Below are 18,753 nucleotides of genomic sequence, written 5' to 3' on the forward strand. Positions count from 1 at the left end.
AGAACCGAGAAGAACAGAACTCCAAAGAGTCAAGGCGTTAACCGAGATTCACGAAGCAACACGTTCGCGGAAAAAACGGAACTGAGGCTACGGGCGTCGTGCGTCCTACTTATCACATCGGATGACGTCGGACGTCGGAGGAGGCCCTCAACGACGGCGCATCGACGTCATCGACGCAGGACGCAGACGCCGAAAAAAGTTTCTGAAGCAGCACAGCTGTGGTGATGACATGTCATAGATATGGAATACGTCGGAGGACCCAATCCCCTCGAATGAGGCATTATGAGTTTCGTGATGAAAGGGGCCAAGTCTCTGGCAGCATCTTTTATGAGTTGTGCAGGGCATTGGTCACCCTGGCAGTTAGATGGTTTAAGTGATAATGCGATTTTTTCAGTTTCAATTATGGTGACTTTGCAGAACTTAAGCAAGGGGGATCATCAGAGTTATTGGATGGTACAGGGGCGGTTATGGGGGGGGTGGTGCTAGTTAGAGAAACTTTTTTCTTGGCAATTTTTGTTTGCAAGGTCGTAACTTTATTGGCTAGTGCTTGCTGAATGTTCGAGCACCATGGTTAATCTTTTATGCAGTTGTCTGGTACTGGGATAGGGGCTTCTAACTCTTTCAAGATAACAAAGAGTTCCTTTGTACTTGATTTGGCCTGTGATATTCTGGAGTTATATGTTTCACGCTTCGCTAGAAGTATTTCACTTTTATAGAGAGCAGTTATGGAGCTGATGTTAGTCTTATTTTCCTCGGAAGGTAGTGATCTCCAGGATGCCTCGCATTGTCTTTTTCTTGGGCGTAAGGTTTTTAGGTGTGGGGTGTACCATGAATTAAGGTGGGCTTTAGGTTTGCTTTGTCTCATTTTAAGTGGCGCTATTGAATCTAGGGAAGTGGACATAACTTGATTGTATTCTTTAACCAAAGCATCAGGTCCCAGATTATCAGGGAGTGCATTGAGTGTGGGGAAAATGAGAGGAAGTAGGTTATCATAGGTAATGTTCTTTTTATTCCTTGTTGCAATGAGTGGAGCTAGCGAAGTGGGTATGGAAATTAGTTTTTCAGTAGCTGGGGAGAAGGTAACAAGGTGGTGGTCTGTCCAGATCTGGGGGGATATGGATGAAATGAAGGCGTTGCAATTGTAGTCTGCTACCCAGTCCAGTGTTCTTCCTTTGTTATGAGTAGGGTGAAGTACTCTTTGGGTAAAGCCTAGTTCAGTTAGGGTATTGGTCACGTTGGCTGCATGTAAGTCTTTAGGGTCATTCAGTCCTAAATTCATGTCCCCTAATAATAGGACTTGAGAGGAGTTTTTTAGATTGTTGGACAAGATGTTGGAGATATCTTCCTCAAAGGTACCGATATGTCCTGGAGGTCTGCATATCAGATGGATCGTAAGAGTCTGGAAGTTGTTAATAGTAAGCTTAGCTGTGAGAAGCTCACATTATTTAATGTCGAGGGGTGGCACAAGTCTGATTGGTAGGTTAGCTTTAGCGATGAGGGCAATACCTCCTCCTCGAGTGTCATTTCTGTCAGATCTTAAGATAGTATAGCCATTGGGGATAGCCAGTGAGAGGGCAGGGCCTGCAGCGGCATGTAGCCATGATTCTGTGATTGCTAGGAAATCGAGGGGTTCTAATTGGATGATGTCAGATATCTCAGTTGCATGTGCAGCCAGAGATCTGGCATTGATTAGAGCACCTTTAAGGATAGGGTTGGTGGATGCTAATGAAGGTGAGGCTTTAGAGCTTTGGGACTTAGAAGTGGTGTGATTGAATGATGCATATACTGGGCGAGTGCTGAGGTGGCATTTTCTTTTGATAATGGAGGTTTCAAAGTGTGGGTTGGTTCTCTTTTAGGGATGGTGAGGGTTCTGGCTAGAGGTTCAAATAGTTTAGCTAGTCTCTAGCGGAGACCTTTGTTTCTGGAAGTCGTGTTACAAGGTTGGGAGTCATGCATTGGTAGCTGTTGGGTGACCATACTGAGTTTAGCTAGCCATTGAGTACGAGTTAGGCTATTTGTATATGTAATGTACTGGGTCGTGCTACAATTAATGATAGTATGGTAGTATAGTACTGGGAGAGTTTGTGGCTAATAATATGGTGAGAAAGGACAAAAGGTTCCTTAATCGAAGCATTTTAGGTAAGGGAACTGTAAGGTTGTGGTCCAAAGGTACGTTGGATAGAAATCCTGTAGCCTTGTCTCTGGTCATGCAGTAGGTCCCTGAGCAGTGGTAAGACGCTCGTAGCAGTCAATTCTATAATCCGGGGGCAATTGACCGGAAGGGCTGGACCGAATTAGCGAGGAGTCGGCTGCCTCAAATCTACACAGAATGAGCTAAATCAGGTATATGCAGCATAGGCTAAGTCAGATTGCATAGAGTAGGTAAGTCAGGTTTGCACACGGTAGGCTAATTCGAATCTACACAAGATAGGCTAAATCCAATATAATCAGAATAGGCTGGATTCAAGATTGTATAGAGTAGGTAAATCAGATTTACACAGGGTAGGCTAGTTCGAATCTACACAAGATAGGCTAAATCCAATATAGCCATGCGCTGATCTGTCACTCTTGCTCTGAGCATGGACTGGTGACTAGGTGCCAGCATAGCTAGAGAATCACTAGATACTTCAGGAAATGGAAACCACTGACTCTGGCTTGATTTTCTCAGAGTTTTTACTAGAGAAGTCAGGGTTAGGCTGTGGAAATAAAGCTACAGCCTTGTTTTTCCTGTTCATGAGAAATATTTCTCCTTGATTAATGTGGGTTGTATTACCCTTTTGGGAATTAACTGTCCCTCTGAATTCATCAATGTAAAGCTGAGGGAACTCTGCAGGATCCTTCTCATAAAACTGAAGATCTTAAAGAAGGCCCTCCCCTTTCTCCCTGACGAGGCGAGGGCAAAAATTGTGACTGCCTCCATTATGGGGGCTATAGATTATTGTAATGGCATCTATCGTGGCCAACCAGAGATGTTAATTAAGAGGCTTCAGATTCTTCAAAATGCGGCTGCCAGACTGCTCTCAACGCCCATGGACTGGCCCACCTACTTGATCTTCTTCAACGCCTCCACTGGTTGCCAGTTAAAGCCCGGGTGAGCTTTAACATCTTATGTACAGTTCACTGCGCTATCCATTCTGTGGGAGCCCAATTTCTTCAAACTAAGGTTTCCCTCTATCAACGTAAGAGATCACTTTGCTCCTCCAATCAATTTCTGCTGTGTGTTCCCCGCTTCAGGCGTGCCCGGCCCAGCGGCAGATCATTTTCAGTGTTGGCCCCGTCATTATGGAGTGCTCTCCTGCATCATGTTAGGAGCAACCATGTCCTATCCAGCTTCCGTAAACAACTTAAAAATTGCTGTTCTAGAGTGGATTGCTTTCTCTCCTCCTCTCTGTCTCCTATTAGCGCCCAGATGCTATCAGGCCCGTGTCGCGCTTTACAAATATTGCTACAATACAATACAATACAACACATACCACCTACAGGCTTCATGGAGCAAGTGGCCCCCAATAACCGCCCGAGTTCCACAGCCTTTCCATATGAGTAATGAACAGGTGACCCTGTCGCAATAAGTTTAAAAAAAAGAAAAACACTTGCCCCATATCTCAAGGGCAAAGGTAATGGGAAAGAGAAAGAAACGAGAGAAGTGGCCTTACCAACTGGCGGTGCTTCTGTATTACCATACAGGCTCCAATTTGGCCTTTAGAGAAGACAGTCCCTTCTGCGCCCCAGCATTTCTGGCAGCAATAGAGTTACTCCCTAAAGCTCCATTGTGTTCAGACTGAGAAGGAGCACAGTGCTTCCCTTAAACACCAAATTAAACCTCTATCTATCCATGAGTTTATCAGTAAAAATGATCACTACAGCTAGGATCCTAAATTAGTGGAGCACCATGTTCACAGCTCATTCTAAGCAAGACACACAATCGGAACAAACATTGCACTTAAAAGAGACATGAAGAGCACTCACCTGTTGGTTCAGTTTAGTTCTTGATTCTGGGCTCATAGTATCATCATCAGCATGGGGATCCAGAAAAGGATTTGATCCTTCTAGCTTTTTCCAGAGTTTTGGGTTAAGGTACCATGCCCCATACCTTATTTTCACCCAGCTAGGAATGTAAGAAGAACCCTGCACGTAATGACAAGGAAGATTGTGTAAAGGTTTTGTGAACGTTTAACAGCAGCAATAAAGAGGAAGGGAATAGGAAAGAGGAGCACAACACACCATTAATATACTTTTCATGAGGTAAAACCAAAGTAGAGCAAAATAGTCAGTCACCATAATCTGTCCGATGGTTCCTGTCAGTTCAGACTGGAACTGGGAAGGACCTCATATGTAAAAACATGCTCTGTATGAACTGCTTAGAAATCATTTCAAAAGGCAATTCTCAGTCAATCTTACTACATTGCAGAAAATTGTTCTAAACATAGGTTTATAATCACAACAAAATGTTATAATTTTGAAAACACAAGCAGAAAGTGAACAGCTGAATCCAATGCATTTCGGACTAACAGTCCATCTTCATGGAAAACATTCTGAAAGTAAACAAAGTGCATATAAAAAGAACTGGCATCATTGAAGTGTTTATACACTGTATGATGTAACGTTTGAACCTTCCTTCTGATTAAGTCTTTGTCCTCAAGTGTGAACCTAATGTGTCAAGAAATGTACTGTTTACGTGTCATGCGATGCCTCAGTTGAGATGACAATAAACAAACGATGTGGTATTGTAGATTAATGTAAACCATACTGGTTATGGATGACTGAGATACATATGGATTAGATGTCTCAGTTAAGGCCTCATTGTATGCTCTTACACTACAAATGAAAAGGAAAAGATCAATGTAAGAAAGGTTACTGTTAAGAAGAAAATGTAGCAAAGGGTAGTTGCAACTTATTGTTTAGTTCCTTACCTCTCCTCTGGGGAACATGGTTCCATAGTGTGGTAGCCACAGAGTATCTGCTGCTGCTACAATGCTTGGTGCATCCGCTGGGTTAATTAATAAAGTGAATGCTTCATTGCAACGAGGATGTGAAGCTGTGCGATGACCTCACAAGCGTGATGGTGTCGTGTTCAATGGATGGAGCCCAAAGCAGCAAAGTGCATGATAGGCAATATACACCTCTATTCTACTGTGGAGGTGTTGGAAATGGTGGCTGATGCGTTCACCATATACAGTAATGTCCATAAGTGTATACCTGTCAGCAAAATTAGAATTTCAAAAGTCTCCTTTGGGATCACAAATCTACTAGATGATACAGATGTTTAGACCCATGATGAAAGCATAGGTAATTCTTGAGAAGGATACATAAATAAGGACTGAGCATTGCTTCCTGGTGATTGAAAAAATCGGAAATGTTACAATGGGCCTCATTACAAGTGTGGCGGTCCGAAAACAAGGGTGCCGGTAAGCTTCCCGGCACCCTTGTTCCCAGACCGCAACACTACGATTCTGCCTGCTGGGGCCGCTGCGCCCAACAGGTCTGACTCTGCTGGGTGCAGCGGCCCTGGTAGGCAGAATCATGACGGAAGCACCAGCACTGTTATCAACTGTGCCTGCGCTTCCGTCTCCCCACTCCCATAGAGTCCTATGGGGAGTTACAAAATCCGGTGCCTGACTTCCCGCGCCGCCGGGACTTGCAATGTTTCCGGTGGCACCAGGAAGTCAGGTGCCAGATTCCGTGTTACAGGGTTGGCGGCACTGGCAGTTTGCCGCCAACCTCATAATGAGGTCCAATGTCAATACAATATCAACCTTGCATCTCCTGAAAACAGATATGATGATTATAAGAATCACTTAAAATGACATTCTTCATTAAGACCTACTGGAAAGAGGGAGTTAAGTCGATCTATCCAAAAAGTCTCTCTTTGATTAATCTTTCTTGTCACATCTTGCTCACGTGACTTGGAGTTGATCGCTTTGAGCACTTGGAACTTCATCTGTGATACTTAATGACCTTCTTCAAGAAAGTTTCTGGTCATTGGTGATTTCAAGTTCATGGTGCATACATTAGAGTCATGCTCATTCCATTTTAGCTTCACTTTCAGTGTTGATTGCCCCACATAGTATTTGCCAAAGGGGCATCTAATACTGTAAACATTTTGGGGGTCATTCCGAGGTTGGAGGCAATGGCTATTCCGACCCAAGACCCTGCTATTAGAGGCACTGTTAATAACTTCGGAGTGCAAAGCACATCAAGTGATAAGTGATTCGGAACAGCGACCTACATGACCTGCCCCTGCCATTGAACTGCCACCACCTGGTGATGATGAAGGGGATGAAGAAGATGTGGCTGCACATCATCGCTGTGCCGATGCACAGGAGAGACATGCTGTTCGTTAGTCAGTGATTGCACAATATTTCTGACACACTTGGCTGCAGAGGGTGACATGATAGTTGGACAGAGGGCACTGGGTGTGGGGGTATATGTACACTATGCACTGTATATGAATAAAAGACACATGCGCAATGATGTCCACTCAAGTCTTTTTTTAACACAACAGGTGTATTGAAATGTACAATGAAGATGAATGTGTACTTACCCTCCACTACCCTCAACCCCATCCCCCTCCCCCAAATCCCTCACACATCCTCACCCCTCTCCCCCCGCCAACTCCCCCACACACCCTCACCCCCCTCCCACCACAAATTCCCCACACATGTCCAAACAAGTGTCAATTGCCTTCATCAGGCTGGAAAGTCTACTTCCTGCCACTCCCTGCACCTGGTGGCGGCATGTCCGGACGGCGCAGGGTGCACGACGACCTGGCAGTGGGTTTGTCTGTGTGGAGCTCGAGTATGATGGTGTGGTCGCCTGCACCATTTGGGGGGCCGGACGCTCAGCCTCCAATGCATCAGCAATGCGGCCGAGGACCTACCGCAGGGCTGATAGCTCCTTGCACAGTCGACTTGCGTTTTCGGCAAAGATCTTGCCCAGGGAGGCAGTGTTATCGGCAATGATCTTGCCCAGAGAGGCGGTGTTATCGGCAATGACCTTGCCCAGAGAGGCAGTGTTTTCGTGCCACTCCTGCCTTGCTTGGGCATTGTCTCTTACAAATGGTCGCACCAGGGCAGTTAGCTCCTCCTGCCGTTGCACCCCTGCCGGTACACCTGTGGAGGTGGAGAGTGTCATGCCTGCGCCATGGGCGCATACATTGGCGATCATTATGGACCTTATTTCCCATTTTCGCGACTTTGGTACCTTTCTATTTTTTCCAACAAACTTCAATTACCACAATGCACTTGGCTATAACCATCTATTCCTGGCTATTCCTATTGGTCATCATCGGAACTACAATCCCCAGAAGCCCTAGGGATTTGCTCTGCTTCCACCAGCTCAGGAACAGAGAGGGAGGTGGCCGATTGTCTGCAGGTGTGCTTAGCCAGGTGCGACCAATTAGCCTGCCTCTGTGCTGGGCTGGGCAGTATAAAAGCTGCTGCCTGCAGGGGCTCAGTCTCTTGCATTAAGAGTCCTTCCAGCACCTTTTTGCTTCGAGCTACGTATTTTTGTATGCGGTTCCTCTGCATAGCAGCCGATCACGCTCCGCTGCTACCTTCCGTCCTTGCCTTCCAGGATCCAGCCTTGCAACCGATCACGCTCCACTGCTACCTTCCGTCCTTGCCTTCCAGGGTCCAGCCTTGCAGCCGATCACACTCCGCTGCTACCTTCCGTCCTTGCCTTCCAGGGTCCAGCGTTGCAGCCGATCACGCTCCGCTGCTACCTCCCGTCCTTGCCTTCCAGGCTCCAGCCAAGCAGCCGATCACGCTCCGCTGCTACCTTCCGCCATTGCCTTCCAGGCTCCAGCCAAGCAGCCGATCACGCTCCGCTGCTACCTTCCGCCATTGCCTTCCAGGCTCCTGCCTTGCAGCCGATCACGCTCCGCTGCTACCTTCCGCCCTTGCCTTCCAGGCTCCTGCCTTGCAGCCGATCACGCTCCGCTGCTACCTTCCGCCATTGCCTTCCAGGCTCCTGCCTTACAGCAGATCACGCTCCACTGCCTTCAACCTACAGTCGTCGTCCGCTGGGCTTCCAGTCTAGCAGCCTTCTACAGTCCTCCTGCACCCTTCTACAGTTAGTGGCCCTACTCCTCTGGGCTCACTCCTTGCTGCCCGGCCCTTCTGGGCTCCTTGCCATGCAGCCTGCTTCACTCCACTGCCCTAAGCCCTATCCCTCGGGGCTTCCTTGCTTACAGCCCTGCTCCTTTTGGGCTTGCCCATTGCTTCCCTGCTTTTCTGAGTTTCTACCTTGTACCCTACCGTCCTCTGCTATCCAAATCAGTTTACCTTCATTATTTACTTTCAGTTATTACAGTTCCTCTGTTTCCTGACTGCTGCTCCCTTGCTTTCTTCCTTGTTTTCAACCTTCAGTTCTTTCTCCCTATCCAATCCTGTTATACGGCTATCCCTTCATTTCCTTCTGCTAGTTTGCTATTCGACTTCTTTTCCCTGGATTTATCTGTTAGTGTCTTCTCTTGTACTGTTTGTAGACCCCTTGTACAGAGCTTGTCTGTTGGTTTCCGTCAGGCAACCTCTGCCCCTTCCCTTGTCTAGTTTCTACGTTACAGACACCCATAGCTGTTGTTCCAAGCCATGAGCAAATAGCGTGGGCCTCTGTTATAGCAAACTGGGCAGAAGGTTAGAGTTTTCCTAAGGTTCGTGGAATACTCTTTTCCTATATCTGCATACACCCCAAGAGGGAATCCATTCTGTACCTATTTTCTTACTACACTTGCCTACTCTTCGTTCTCCTTTCTTTCAGCTGTGTGTGTACTTATATGTCCACTTTACTTTGGCACAACCACCCAAACCCTTCCTGAGTGTCCTGTGCCACTCTTAATAGAGTGCCATCCTTGACAGAGAGTGCTTGGGTGTCATGTACAATTTCTATCGGCTCCCCTATCGGACTCATGGCCCCTTGGTTGAACTCCACCCCAGACTGCTCCGGGGTGGTGGCGTGGTCGGAGTCCACCGATGTGAGCTGTGGGGATAGTGCCGGACTTGGTGTGCGAGGCAGTTCGGAGGAGTCGTCCTCCATGGGTACCCACACCTCTTTCTGCGCCTCCTCCTCAGCCAGGGGTGCTGTGTCTGATGCCTCCCCGACTGAACTGGACCCTGCTGAAAGTGCAGCTTCAGCTGTGTCCTGTGCCAGCGTGACTGGATTGGCGGGTTCTGTCTCAACGGCCCTTGGCAGCACCAGTGCCGTGGCATCCGGAGGTGGTTTCCTTTGTGGTGCATGGCGAGCCTTGGGTTGGGCTTTTGAGGTCGAAGGCCTGTTGCCCTCATCCCGGGCCCTCTTCCGGGGTGTGGTTGGCTGTGGGTGTGAGTCCCGGGCCTCGCTGTCATGGTCTCAGCCTGTGGGGGTCGAAGAGAAGGACGGCATGAGTGATGGTTTGAGAAGCATCATGCATACTTTCGTATTATTGCTCTTCTACACAAGAGAGGGTAATAGGCAGTTGAGTTTTGATGATCACATTGCTTGCTATATGGGTGGGTAATGCAGGCATACGTCAGGGTCACTCATGTTGGGGCTGACGTATGCTATGTGACATGCATATTTGTTGTGGCCTGCATGAAGTGTGACTTATGCCATTGACATGTTAGTGTCTTTTGTGTAAGGTATGGCATTGCCTTGCTGCAGGCATCTGCATGTGTCTATGCTGCATACGACAACTATGCTGGGTATGTGTGTGTATTGGGCCATGGCTTGCCTCTTTAGACAGACATATTGGTGGACTATCATCAGACTTTGCATTACTGTGTTTTCTTAGGATACTCACCTATGTCCGCCGATGACATGACGCCACACTCCATGTCTCCCATGCCTTCAATGGCCTCCATGCCGATCAGGCTTGCACATATGTCCTCCCACCGGGATAGCTTTATGGGAGAGCTTGCTCCTCCGCCATTTGACATGGCCTGGATCCTGTTGACCGAGAGGATGGTGCGGACTCGCAGGCGCAAGTCATCCCACCTCTTCCTGCAGTCCTTGGTAGTGCGGGGGGTGTTGCCAACCGCGCTTACTTTTTGCGCCACTAGTGCCCAGATCTCCTTCTTTCTGATTATAGCCTCCCTCTTGAGGCTCTGGGCAAACATGACATTGGCATGTTCTTCCAGGGTCTCCGCAAGCATGGTTAACTCATCTTCATTGAAGCGCTCCTTGCACTGGCGGGAGGCACCCTTTTTCACAGCCTTGGGCATTGTAGTGTTGTTGTGGATTGGATTTCACACACAGCAATGTCCTACAGGTCCTGGCTGCTGAGGATGGCAATGGATTGTGTTTTTAAAGATGGCCGCCGTGCTCTTTCCCTTTCCTGTGCGATGATGCTACTTCCGGTTCTACTTTTTTATGGCCACCGTTATTAGCGGTGACCACTAATAGCGGTGACCGCTAATAACGGTGGCCACTAATGCCATCTTGCATCATGACGATAATGCAATCTGCGCTTTACTTGATGGCGCGAAGGGCCATTTTCGGGACTTTCGGGTAATGTCGTTACCGGCATGGCGCAAAGCTTGTGCCCGTGAGGCTGTTATAGCCCTCTATTAGCGGGCTCTGACCTACACGGACACAGTATTTACTCCATGCCGGTAATGACAGTTACTTACCTCCAACCTCGGAATGACCCCCTTTGACTCTTACATGGTGCGCAATCTCTCAAAAAGATTGTTGTGCCTGTATTGGGATGCTAAAGCCAGTTGCACAAAGCTACAATTGGTGCACTGGAGGCAAGGGGAGTAGCTGCCTTGGTTTTAGTGTCACTCTTGACCAAGAAGTATTTTAGAGTCTTGCTTTTACTGTATGAAAATATGGGCGGCTCCTTGAAGAGTGAGCCCAAAGTGGAATCCTGAGAAAGGATAGGTCAATGTTTCTGTACAATTTTCTTGATCCTGTAACTTTGTGTGGAGTATTTTGCTACATATACAAGAGATGGTGCTGATTTGGTTGGTTGTTTCATCAGAAGTGTCTGCCTAAACTGTGTTGTGACTGTATTGTTCAACTAGTATGTCTTGTTCAGAGTAGACTTTCTAAAAAAAAACATTTCTTCCAAAACTCTTTCACACTCCTCTTGATCTTGTACTATACTCTTTACTCTAAGGAGTTGACTGTATGGAAGCCTCCTTATCGTGCTTGGTGTGTGAAAGCTAAGCCTATTCGGCAGGATATTGCAGTCAGATGGTTTGCGGAAGAGTGTGGTCCTAAATCCTGTAGGAGTCAAGGTCACAGTCACATCCAAAAAGTGAACAGATGTGGTGCTTATTTCTGTTGTGAACTGTATACGGGAATCTATTGCATTGATGTATTCAATGAATAACATAAGGTCATCTTGCCAAATACCGAACACATCACTCTATATATAAGGCAGAAAATCTGTTAGTTTGTTTCTTATACAATCCACTCTGTTCCACCAATCTGCACCATATTTTGCATAGTTACGTGTTAGGACCCTGCAGAAATTGCAGGCCACATGACACTTGGACACCCCACCCCTTTCCCTGGAGTTCAGCCTCTTCACACATGAGATGGTTGGCTGAAATCTTCGAAACATCAATGTGGTCATAGAAGGATCGGACAAAACTCATTTTAAGCATCTCAATGCAAGGAACAAAACTCGTAGGTGCCTTGAAAACCATGTTTCAAGGTCCTAGGATGCACCATTTCTGAGATATCTGCACCAAAATGCACTGCACCATGCCAGGGTAAGGTGATAGGTGCAGAGAGCACACAGAAAGTCCCAGTATGCTGCTGCACGTCAATGCTCACCACCCTCTCCACGGCTGCTCTGGGGTATGTCATCCAGCCACACGTGCTCATTCTTAGAGCAGTTTACTTCAGAGTGCAAAGCACATCAAGCGATAAGTGACTCGGAACAGCGACCTACATGATCATTGATTTTCAACAAGTGATGAGTGTTATCATATTAGTGTAGAGAACCTGTGCAGAGTACGGTTACTTTTTGCTAGTCATCTATATATCTGCCCCAATACCTGATGTATTTCTCCAGATAGGGCAATCTATTATCTACTCGTTTTCAGATTCTCCATGTGTAGTAGCAACCATTCAACTGATTCTTGACCTAGATCATGCAAAATTAATGTAGACTCTGTACATATATTTTTATGTTATGTTATTTCATTTCTAGAGCACCAAAGCCCAAAGGCATCCAGGCGCTGATTACAGATGGGAAACTCTTTGCACAAGATGGTAATCATTATGTGTTTTTCTTAAACATTCTGTTTACAGATTGAAAACTCCTAACACAAAATAGTAATCAGTATGTATGTGCTTTTACTTAATCTAGTTTTCAATAATTTTCTAAAACCTATATGATCCTCCTCCTTGCGGAAGCTCTATCAGTTCATTCCAGGTCCTTGCCGCTTGATACGGAAAAGCACGACCGTTTCCTCGTGCCCTTTTTATGCGATCAACGTTAAGATAACAGGTCTGTGCTGAGCAGATTTCTATTTGTATGATAAGTAATTACCTTTTCTTTGAGGTATTCGGGGGTCAGTCCAAAAATGCATTTGTGGCATACTGTCAGAACTTTAAAAGAAATTCTTGCAGCAATTGGAAGCCAGTGAAGCTTTCTCCTTCCAGCGGATGTCAGTTCATTCCGACCCATTTGATGGACTACTGAGACTTCAGCGTTTTGGACTTTCTGTAGCTTTCAAATATTTTCTTTGTTGGCCCCACTCAATAAGGCATTGCGATAATCCAAACGTGGAAGTATTACAGCCCTGACCAACTTGGTTAAATTGTCTTTGGTGACTAAAGGAGCAACCTGTTTTAGCACTTTTAATTGGTAATTAGTACTTTTTACAATGGCCTCAAAATGGGCCCCGGCATCTAAACTTGCCTCCATGTAGGTGCTAAGTGGTTTTACTTTTGATACCACTTTTATCTGACTAGCTTCAATCTCAAAGTGCTCATATATTTGGTCTAAATTGTCTCTGGCATGTTGTGATCCATAAATCATCAGTTCTGTTTTTGTGCCGTTCAAACATAGCCAGTTATGAGACATCAAACTTCATATGCTCTGGTAGATCTGAGTTAGCTTTCCTTGATCTATTTCATGATTACCACTGAGCTCTAACAGTAACTGGAAGTCATCAGCGTAATTTGTAAAGAAGAGACCAAGTTCTTCCATTTCCTACATAAAGGGACAATGTAAATGTTAAAAAGCAGAGGGGAGAAGCAAGCGCCCTGAGGGACTCCACAAAAGATGGTTTCAGGTTCAGATGATGAGTCTCCCCAATAGACCCTTTACTTTCGATCATCCAGAAAAGATTTCAGCCATTTGATCGCACTCTGAGAGGTCACCCACAGAACCCAATCTTTCCAGCAAAATTTCATGGTCGAGCAGATCGAACGCTGCTGATAAGTCCAATAAAACCAGCAGGACTGATCTGCTCTTTTCCAGCACAGACAGCATTTGCATCTGAAGGTCCAGAGTGCACTCTTTGTACCATGACAGCGTTGAAAACCTGATTGTTTTTTGTGTAAAGAACTCAGCGCAGTCAGGTGAGCTTGGAGCTGTATGGTAGGCGCTTTATCAATACATTTTAACAAAAATAGTGTATTCGTGATGGGGCTCAAATTTACAGCCTCCATAGGGTCCAAACCCTCTTTTGTTAGGAGGAGGGTCGCGCCCACATCTTTAAGAGCTTGCAGGATGTTACCGGTTTTAAAAGTAGCATTAACAAACCTACATAAAATCGGGGCAAAGATTTCTACATGCTCTAGAATCAGCTTAGAGGGAAGGAGGTCCCTTGGGCAACTTTTGGGTGCATTGCTTTTAGTATGTCTAATGTTTCCACAATAGTCAATGAAGAAAACCCAAAGCCCTCGTTAGGTGGTCTCAACCTTTGATCTCCTTCATTATTTTCCAGTTTATTGTGCATCTGATTTTCTGGTTGCCTGTTTCTATCAACATCAATAGTTTTCTGCCTGTCCAGCTCTTCTTTAATCTTAGTTTGGGCACACAAAAGTTTGTCTGCAAAAGCTTTTTGGACACATGTGCAATCATCTTTCATGCGTTTGATGGTTTGATTGATAGCTTTAGGCTTCTCCCATGATTTAAAAAGTTTAAAAAGTTATTTTGTTTGATTTCCCGCTAAAGTAATACGATCATTAAAATAATTATTTTTGGTTTCAGCTATTTTTTCTTTATATTCTTTTTCCGTAAGTTTCCATAATTCTTTGTTTTCGGAAGTTCTGTCTGTCGTCCAGGTGTGTCCAGCTTGCCTTTTACTAGTTTCTAGATATGCCAAGGCTGGAGAAAACCACTTTTGATTATTAAGGGTATCTCTAACCATTGATGTTTTCAGTGGGGCAAGCGTGTCAAGCAAAGCCCTCAAAACATTGTTATAGTGTTGTTAGGGAGAATTCTCTGTTTAGGCTGAATTTCCTAACCTAGTGAGTCCCCCAGCAGCTTTGCTGGATTTCTTGGGTTTATTTTTTCTCCTGCCAAGAGTGAGACTCTTTTACCCTCACTCTTGGACATGATTTGAGTATGTTTCTTTGACTCTAGATGTGTTTAATGGGCTATGGGGTCTTTTACTTCATAGGGCTTCATGTGTTTTTGTGATATGTGTTACACAGCACCCTCCGTGCCGTAACACAGGGGTGTCATCGTGGCCCCCAAACATAGACTCCATACCCTGGGACTGACTACTGTCTCCCAGGGCATGTAAAGTCACCATTGACTTTACTAGTCTTAAATTCTGAACAGAACCACCTTACACACACCATACAAACCATCTTATTATGGACGTACTGGTCGGGGCAATTCGATTGCCCCGGGGTCTGTTGTTCGAGGGGGCACGTCTCCGTCCCCCCTGATCGAGTTTTGGCTGGTGGCAGTGGATACTACTTGTTATATTCGGCCGCAAATATTTCTCTATGGGATTTTCCCATTGTTCGAGGCTAATACTTTTTACCATAGCCTCGAACATACCGCCGGTTTATTTATTTAATAATAATTCTCCGGTTGGTAGTTTTTGCCGAAACTCGGTTCTAAAATGGTGCATGTGTTCGCTTCTGTGACTCTAACCCAAAGTTGAGCCCTTTGTTCCACTTTTGGCAGGCTTCTACACAGAAGCCCTCCAAAGTGGTGCCATTCTGTCTGGGTACCACAGGGGGTGTGGGAGGGGGTTTAGGCACCCTGGACTGAGTTGCCTTGCCAACTCATGTCGCACTCTGGTGTGATTGGCCCAAGTGGTGAGCCGCCCCGCTCACCACTTAGCATGTTTGAGTGACAGCTAGGCTGAATGAATGGGGGTTTGCTGCATAAAAGCAGGGTCTTTGGGACTGGTTCTTGAGTAGTCGCCACAGGACCTAAGAATCCGACGAGGGAGCTGCTGAGCCGACCTGTAACGACGACACCACCGGTGGAGCCCTGCTGAGCCGACTCTTCACTCCCAACAACAGAGGAGATCTCCAATCCGGAGCGTCTTCTTCCTTTGACTGGTGGGGATAACCAGTTTGTCTTCCTTTTTCGCTTCCTGGAACCTCTCGTGGCCGCCCTACCTGTGCCAAGCACTTTGGTCGCCGGAATACCATGGTTTTACCGCAACCGCGAACAAAGGGTTGTACCCTGTGGCTGGGTAACTCCACGGCTGGCCTCATCCCTGGCAGTGCAACAACCTTCATCTCTCCTCTTCGTCGAGACCTCCTCTTCCTCGAGACGATGCTGCGACTTGCACCCACTGCCAGGAACATCTGCCCCCGCTGGAGGATCCTTTCCACTTAAGGTACTGTGTTCCGCCTGGCTTCCCTTGCAACCGATTGTACGAGGTAGTTTTAGTCCTCGGCTTTCGATCCTGGTTAACCTGGGACACCCTAACTAATCTTTTCTAAAGTTCACTTCTTTCTTTTGAACACTATTTTCAGGACTTTTCGACTCTGTCTAATCCGTGTGATCCTGAACATATTTGTGCCAACTCTCTCTAAGAGCGGGCCCGGCCTTTGGACTTTGGCCCACCAATAGACTCTGCCTTGCTTGCCTTGCTCTAAACGTTCTAAAGTCTGTGTGTTGTGTGCTTTCCAAAAATCTCTGCCTTTTCCCTCCCAATTCGTTAACTTATCAGAGTGCCATCTGTAGTTAAGCGCTCACCTCTGTCTGGAAATAAGTGGTGTTAACTAAGACTTGTCTGATAGGAAATTGGGGAGTACATAGTAATAGTAAAAGTGTTTTTGAAGTGGTTTACAATATTAGTGCTGGAGCGTTTCTATAAGTGTGTCTTTTTAAATAAATAATTATATACCTTTTGATACCAAAGCTCTTGTCCGTGTTTGCTTGTGCTGTGGGATCTGAGTGCCTATAGTGTATACTTTACATACTGCCTAACTCTTCTTGAGAGAAGTCTGACTGCTCAGCCACAGCTACCAACAGTGAATCTGTGTGGTGCAGACTGCTACCAAGTGGGTTTACTGCCAACACCTGTAGTCCTAAATCGTTTGCAGTGTTCCCAAAGGGAACTGCACAGGTTTCTGCCTAACAAGTGTGTTACAAGGGTGCCTGGGTCGCCTAAGTCATTGGTTTCCTTCATCACTTTATTTATGCAGTTAGCCAGATCGGCTGACTTGATAGCTCGATCGTTCCTAATTTGAATCTTACTCAAAACTCGTGCTGTACTTTGAATGGCATCGGAAGTTGTAAGTAGCAAGAAACAGATGAATGATCCGACCATATACATGGTGCCGTAATAACTACTGTCAATGCTATGTTACTGCTACCCACCCAATCGAGGATATTACCCTTTATATGTGTAGGTTCTGTGTTGTTTATAATAATATTGTCATTTTTTAGGAATTTCTCCAGCTCTAATGCTTTCTTGTCTTTAGGGTTTCCCTTCCAGAGATTTAAGTCACCATTACAATACAGTTGCAAAGTTGTCAATTGTAAGGGAGATAGTACATTGATAAGATTTTTGTTAAAGTTACCGGAGTCTCCCGGTGGCCTGTATACAAGTATAAAGTGTATGCTAAAATTGAAATTGGGTAGCATTTCACAACCCTCAGTCGGTTTTTATTTCATAAATACTGAGTTCTTTCTTGCAGATAATGGCGGTTCTGCCCCCTAACCCACTCTCAGAGTGCTTCCCAATAAAAATATATCCAGGAGGAGTCGCTTGGTCAATTGTAGGGCCATGCGCGTCGGAGAGCCAAGTTTCCGTGACGCACATGATGTCCACCTTATTTTCTAGGACATAGTCAACGACATCTACTGGATGCTTTACAAGAGATCTTGTATTAAGTAACTCTATATTCAGATGGGAAACAAGTGAACGTGTAATTAATTGGCGTTTACTAGCTGCAGTGTCTGTTTTAAAATGGAAGTGATCTGATGATCAGGTTTGCATGAGTACACAAGTTTGAAAGCAACGAGAAACACCGTTATATTCGGCCTAGGACGTACCTAAGTTACACTGAGCGGTATTAGGCCGATCTTTTTGCATGTCGGTCTCTCTCTCCACGAGGGCAGAGTACCAGGAATATGAATAGTATGTCCGTTGAGGTGGGGTAAAGGTCTGATAAAATATTAAGAAAATGTGCGCTATCCTTGATATACGTACTGATCTTCTGTATCAATGGTTGCAAGAAGAAATCAATATATGTGGCAAGAAGTTGTTGTATATTGTTAGTGGCTGATAATATGTGGTGGATAGGTGGTTTCTGAGGATCTTGGTGAATGTTTGGTAGAGTATATACATGGTTGTCCTGGGATGAGAGGTAGTGAGACATGATTTGGTTTTATCAGAAGCCCATCCCCTTTATTATGCCGCATTAAGAAGTACATTGAAGTTGGTTTGGATGTCATTGGTGGAATCCATGTCTACCAGTGCATACATGTTCCTATCTGCTAACTGGCTGTGACATTCAGACTTATAATCGCTGGTATTTAAGATAACGGGACTCCCCCTTTATCTGCTGGTTTGATTAAGATACAATAGTCTTAATACAGTGAACTTATTCGCCATAATCCATGTTGGTTAAAATTAACATGCTTGGGGCATCCATAGGGAAGTTTGTGTAGATCTATGAGGACAGATATGTGGAATACGTCAATTATCGGGTTGATGGCAGTAGGGGTAAAGGCTTAATATCAATGTACTCTGGTTCTTCTACTGAGTCTTCCAACATGTCAGTACTGTGTTCTACGAACAATGCCTTTAAGCGTAGTTTTCTTGCAAATTGAAATAAATCCACTTTGTTGTCAAGTGTGGCCAGTTCTTTGAATGTCAGGAGGTTCACTACTAGATTCTCTTGGGGTCTTGATGAATTTCGCCCTGCGTCCCTTGCGGGTCCTTTTCCTTGTGCGCCTTTCCCTAAATGAAGGGATGACTATGCAGTACTGCCTGGTTCTGTGCGTGTATTTATGGCTGGTGGTCTTTCTGAAACTTCTTTGCCTGTATTGTCAGATTCACTATATACAGTGTCGGAACCTGTACTGGATGGTTCTGAAGAACGATGACTCGCTCTGCTCGACTGTGTTTGTTTGCATCTATTCATCCATGTGTATACTTCATTGTTTGGATAGTCATAGGTGTCCCTTTTGAATTTCCTTATTTTTTCTGTTGCAGTTCTGTTTTATAGTCTGCTCGATTTTTTTTAAAGTCTTCAAATATTTTATCTAGTTTGGTTTGACTCAATGAGCCCAATAGGTCTGCTTGGATATCTGTTATGTCTTTAATTACATTATCTAATTGTTTGGACAGTTCTTGCATGGTCAAAAGAATAAAATGTTGGGTATTT

The 18,753-nt window shown here is 45.4% G+C and overlaps 1 protein-coding gene across 1 annotated transcript in view; it reads right to left on the minus strand.

The window, feature by feature from the left end:
- Nucleotides 1-18,753, minus strand: part of LOC138515918 (protein FAM47E-like) — a 500,413-nt gene that overhangs the window by 102,568 nt on the left and 379,092 nt on the right. The window contains exon 6 of the mRNA XM_069630684.1: nucleotides 3,967-4,125. Within this exon, the coding sequence (XP_069486785.1) occupies nucleotides 3,967-4,125 (159 nt within the window). The remainder of the gene's footprint in view (nucleotides 1-3,966; nucleotides 4,126-18,753) is intronic.

This window comes from Ambystoma mexicanum, chromosome 6q (genome assembly GCF_040938575.1).
Source record: "Ambystoma mexicanum isolate Mex_15411 chromosome 6q, UKY_AmexF1_1, whole genome shotgun sequence".
Taxonomy (NCBI): Eukaryota; Metazoa; Chordata; class Amphibia; order Caudata; family Ambystomatidae; genus Ambystoma; species Ambystoma mexicanum.